This window comes from Petaurus breviceps, unplaced genomic scaffold (genome assembly GCF_028583685.1).
Source record: "Petaurus breviceps papuanus isolate PSGF00001 unplaced genomic scaffold, PetGlider_PUasm1.0 90633, whole genome shotgun sequence".
NCBI classification, from domain to species: Eukaryota; Metazoa; Chordata; class Mammalia; order Diprotodontia; family Petauridae; genus Petaurus; species Petaurus breviceps.
In genome coordinates, this window is record NW_027187293.1 from 2,991,666 (window position 1) to 2,997,665 (window position 6,000).

At 35.0% G+C, this 6,000-nt stretch overlaps 1 protein-coding gene across 2 annotated transcripts in view; it reads left to right on the forward strand.

The window, feature by feature from the left end:
• Positions 1–6,000, forward strand: part of RGS7 (regulator of G protein signaling 7) — a 690,838-nt gene that overhangs the window by 511,506 nt on the left and 173,332 nt on the right. For both annotated transcript variants that reach the window (XM_069064480.1, XM_069064481.1), the window contains exon 5: positions 5,443–5,549. In XM_069064480.1, coding sequence (XP_068920581.1) covers positions 5,443–5,549 — 107 coding nt within the window. The remainder of the gene's footprint in view (positions 1–5,442; positions 5,550–6,000) is intronic.

Sequence of the window (6,000 nt, forward strand, 5' to 3'; positions counted from 1 at the left end):
GGTATGAGGTATGAGATGTTGGTCTATATCTAGTTTCTGTTATACTGTTTTCTAGTTTTTCCAGCAGTTTTTGTGAAATGAGTTTTGTTGCAAAAGCTTGAATCTTTGGGTTTATTATATACCAGATTACTATGGTCATTTAGTATAATGTAACTGATAAATCCTCAGGGTCTTCTCCTCCCAGATCAATTTTTTTTTTAAGAGACCATTCTTTGCCTCATTTTATTAAGCCTTATTCACTGAATGGGCCCTGCCTCAGTCAAACTGAGACCTGTTAAAGACCTTAGTTAGAAAAGGCCAAGTAGGCCTTTTCTGGGGCATCCTGGGACATCTCCAGTTGTCCTGATTCATATCTGGTCATTGAACCCAGGCAGCTCCAGAGATGAAAGTGAAACTGGTGAGTTTGTGTGTCCCTCCCTCACTTAAATCCAATTCACTTGCATTTCATAGCAACATCTGCTAGGTGTCATGGTCCTCTTTGAGAAAGAAGGACAAGCAGCAGCAATTTGTACCTAATCTATTCCACTGCTGTACCACTCTATTTCTTAGCCAATACCAAATTGTTTTACTAACTACTACCTTATAATCTTGATGCAGTTTTTCAGATGCACTAGGCTGGTCCTCAAACAGGTATACTTAAAACCTGGTGTTGGAAATCTTTCTCACTTAGTAAAATCAACCAGATCTTGTCTTCTATTGGCTTTGACTTGAAAAAAAAAACAAATAACTGAAAGAAGGAATGAAAAAAACAGGGTCACCTCAGGCATCAGATTAGGACTTTAAAAGAGGAAGCATCATAAACCTAAGTGAATATCATGAAACCTTTACCAGGTCAAAGACTGAAAACTTCATAAATCCTTCCCCTCTCTTTCATAAAACAATCAAATATTCCCACATGTTCTTCCTATTTACAGATGGCATTGTACCTGTTTTAATCAAAACCTGGGAAATCATAGAGTGAAAGGGACACTTTCACTGAACTGAAAGGGACAACTTGATAGTTAACTAATTAAACTTGATCATCCATGAAAGTCAGAGATTTTTCTGAACAACAAAGGAACAGTTAGGATAATCAAAAATTATTGTGAGAGTAATCAAGCTGAGAATGATGGTGACAGAAATGCAAATCTGATTGCCCTAGGTCACTTCCAGATGCAGGTTGGAGCATGTAATAAATGTGTGGGAAAAATTAATCCTTTCTCACCCACAGTACCACACTGCCCTCATCCACACCCCATCAAAACTAGAGTTAAAAAAAAAGCCAAAGGAGAAAGCTTCCAAAGTTCAAGGGAAGTGATACATTAAAAATCTTGGAACTTTAAACTCTTCTATCTTCTTATTCATTATTTATCTTTGCTTCTTTTATTTTAGCACTGCCCTCTGGAATCTGATCTTTTTGCCTGCTAAATTGTGATCTAGGGGCAATTTTGAGATGAGAATTTCAATTCCCAGTTGATCAAAGCCAATTCTCTAACAGGTACTTTCCAATTACTCCTGTATTGGATGAGAAGGGATTCCATTAGTAAATGCTACCCTAATAAAGAATCTCAAAGTTAATTACATTTAAAATAGTAATATATATGTATATATATATTTAAAAACACTTTTCAAAAGTCCTTTTAGTTTTATTATCATTTAAGTCTATTGAAACAGGTACAAAACTGCCTTAAAGAGATTTATTGCTTAGGAATATATATAGGCTGTTCTAATCTATTCTAATCTACTAAAGATTAACAACTATTAAAAATCTATTAAAACTTATTAGATATTGAAACTGTACTAGGACTCATGGAATACCCTATATATTGTCACCAATTTGTGAGGGAGAAAATTGAGTTACTGAAAAGCTGAGATATCCCCATATATTAATCAGCGATCTGGCAGGTATCCATTCTGAAATTTTAACCAGATATCACATAGTTCAAAAGATATAGAGACATATGGGATATCATAGATTTTGAAGTGAAATGGATTTAGATATTTAACCCTGCTCTGATTTCTAGTCTACCCTACTATTTCCTACTGTAAGCCAAATGAAGTCTAGCAACACATAGACTTGGGAAAAGAAATGTTTACAGGGGTTGCAATAAGCTTGATGAATTTTTCTACAAGCTCTTTGACCTAATAACATAACTTAAGGACTGAATTATAACAACTCTTGGGTTGTGTCTGTGGCCAACAAAATTCAATATATAAGGTTTTGAACAGGCATGGCTTTTATTATTGAGGTAAATTTAAAGGTGTGAAAAGAGGCAGGGGAGTATTTTGTAGATAGACTCTCATTTGGGTGTGAGTTACTTGAGCTTTGGACTTCCATAGGAGTGTAAAACAGAATTTTGCCATGTAAGGGATATAATCAGGGGACAAAAGTAGATACCATCTTTCTTGGTCCAAAAGATTTGAAAGCAATGGGAGGCCTTTACATAGAAGCGGTGGAGTGATGCACAAATAATTATCTGTAGGAACAACTTATTTTTGTACTTAAAGGATCTATAATTGCATCAGTGTGGACATTTACTTCACTTATGCAGATCATATCTCCACACTATAGAAAACAGTTTTCATAATTTCCTGTGCCTGGAAGAGATCATACCCAACCTAGTAGAAATGAGTCTCTTTCTTTACATAACTTTTCCTTGGAAAACTTGAACATTGAACATATTTAAAGACTTTCCAGTTGGGTGGAGCCTTTCAAAGATCTGATATTATAACCTTTGAGAATTCCATCACCTCCATGTTGTGAGAAAGCACCAAAATTGAATTTCAACAGAGGAAGACATAAAATGTAGATATTATTGGTAAGCACTTTGATTGGATTTAGATTTTATATTAGTATTCATGAATACTAATACATTCATATTCAGAAATAGCTCCCCATTTACTCAATATAGTCCCCTTATGTGACAAAGTTAGAGTTATCTCAACTTTCTACATACCCTTAAGATAAATCATATAAATGGATGCTTACTTTAGGTTGTGCCTGCACACAATATGGTTAATTTAGAGCCCACAGTCATGTAATCTTTCTTTGAAACTTGTTTCTTCTTATTAGTGGCAAGGTCTCTATTCAAGCCAGATCTAACTTAGGTTTAAAATGCACCATTGATTTGTATTGATTGCTGATTGCAATCTCCCCAGTTCAGAAGCATTTCATGGACTTATATTTTAACAAATGGTCAAAAGCAAGATCTGTATTTTTAATAATATTTTATTTTTCCCTGATTACATATAAAAACAATTTTTTACTTTTAAAAAAAATTCAAGTTACAAATTATTCCCTGCCCTACCCCCAAGATGGCAAACAAGTAAAACATAGTTCCATAACAGTCATTTTCTGGAAGAAAACTCTAACAAAAAAGAAAAGAAAAAAAAGAATGCTTTGGTCTGCATTCAGATTCCATTAGTGCTTTTTCTGGAGGCAAGATAGCATTTTTCATTATGAATCCTTTGGGATTGTCTTGGATAATTGTATTGCTAAGAATGGCTTAATTATTCACAGTTGTTTGTGGTACTATATTGCTGTTACTGTGTACAGTGTTCTACCGGTTCTACTCACTTCACTTTGCATCAGTTCATGTAAGTATTTCCAGGTTTTTCTGAAATCATTCTGAAGAGTGGTATTTGTTTGGTGCCCTGTGAATGAATGAATGAATATAAAACATTCATTACACACTTACAATGTATAAAGCACTGTGCTAAATGCTAAGGATAAAAATATAAAATTAGAGTCCCCAATCTCAAGAAGCTCACATTCTAATCAGAGAGATAATACATATAAGAAGTTTCAGTTGCAAGTCAAATGAAAAGATCCCATAGGCCTTAGGATAAAATAGGAATTTTCCTCAATGTCCATCTTAAGATCCTTGGGTCTACCGTACAAAATAAAGGGAGTAGGGAAAGGTAAGAGAAGAAAAATCCAGACACAGCCATCATGGGTTATCTCAAACCCACCTCTATCCTCTATTTCAAATTGTTTGTATGTGTGTATGTATGTGTGTATACATATGTGATGCATGTGTGTATAAACTTACACACAGTTGATTTTTGTCATTCACAGTAATTATATTCTATAAAGTTTCTGTGAATATCAAAGCATTCTTCTTAGTGGAAACACGGGAAAAGGTTTCTGCAGGCCTCTGGTCAAAACATTTACTTTTAGCACTTTGCAGAATGGCCTCATGTACAAATCAAAGAATCTGTCCTTCCTTTTTCTAGATGTACTGTATTGTTGATTCATTAACACTGAGCCCATAATAGCTAACAGCACTATAACTCGTGCCTGAATGAAGCTTATCTAACACACATTTTCTCTATGAGGCTTAAGCTTAGGAACACTACACAGCACTCCAGCACTATGCTTGGGGATCACTTTAAACAGTGAAATCACCAGCAAAAAGTACAAAACTGAGAAAAATGTGGAACTACAATGACTAAAAGTACACTTATTAACAGTATGAGAGCTGAAAGAAAAAGTTGGTTGCCCTTGTGGCTGCAAATCGATTTTAGCAAGTAGGTGAATTCATATATTTGGAATCCATGAATAAGGAGCATTGACTAAATGAGAACTGGCTAGTACATGCATACCTTTTTCTCCTTCTCACCAGTCATTCTATCATATGTTATATGCAAGGAGCAGAGATGAAGAGTAAAGGGGCTGATCAACAAGTTGAGAGGAAAAGGTGGGTTGAACCAAGAGGGAGGCAGTAAAAAAACAGAGAGGGCCACCAGGGGTAAGACTCACACATCTTTTGCCATTGAACATAGCCACATGGTGTACATAGGATGGAAAAGCTAAAGCTAGAGATGCCTGTAGATGAAACAGTATATTTCATATATATTTCATATTTCAGTTGTCCCTAAGAGTATCACTGTGTTACAACAAAATAAAATAACTGATATCAATATTGAGGACCTAAGTCATGAAGAATTGATGAAATTCATGTTCAGTATATTCTGTTTAGTAACTGGAACATCTCTAAGATTTTGGAAAGATTCTCCTAAAAAATAGCTAAAATAAAAAAAAATTGGTCTATTTTAAGGTCAGTATGTCTGTTATCTGGAAAACACTTTTTTCCCATGGGAAACCCATCTTTTAGAATAAATGTGGCATAGTTTATACACGTGGAAGGTGATTAATGAAAAGGCAAAATGGAAGGAAGATATGTGTCAACTGAATCTAGTACCCAGAGAGAAAATTAGAATGAAATGAGAGGACACTTAGAGGTTATTTAATGTTTAAAGCTGATTAATAGAAGCAGCAATTATGTCAGTAACTTCTCTTATGAAATAAAAAATATTATAATATGCACAAAGCAATGCTTTCAGAATGCCAAGGATTTTGATTTTACAGTATGTTCAGAGAGATTGAGAACTGTTACATTGCTCTATAAATCAAAGATATAAAAGCCTTTACATATTCTTTTCTTTCTTTTCATGAAACAGTGGAGGCTCTCCATTTGGGGACATTAATGGCTGCCCATGGCTATTTCTTTCCAATCTCAGATCATGTTCTCACATTAAAGGATGATGGCACATTTTACCGATTTCAAGTAAGTATATTCCAAATGTCCTTTAATCAGCTGACGGGAAGCTTGTGGATTTTTAAAGAAGCACTTTTGAAAATGATCATTTATTTTCTCTCCCTTTGACTTGGGCAAGTTAGTGATATAATTAATGTTTAAGAAAGAGAAAACAAAACCTACTAACAGATATAGAGAAAGATGAATTATATCCACCAAAGCAGGAAAGGTGATTTGAAGAAGGCTAACTGCCTTCATTATTATTTTAAGTAAAGAACGTGAGGCCAATAGAGACAGTGATGACCTTCAAGAGGTAGAAATGCCACCATCTGAGTTGTGGGCCTTGGTTGAGATCCCTAACTATTTTCAATCAGAAATTTACACTGAAGGCATGGCAATGTAGCTGGAGGTTGGGAATGGGCAGGTGAGGGATGTGTGTGTGTGTGTGTGTGTGTGTGTGTGTGTGTGTGTGTGTGTGTGT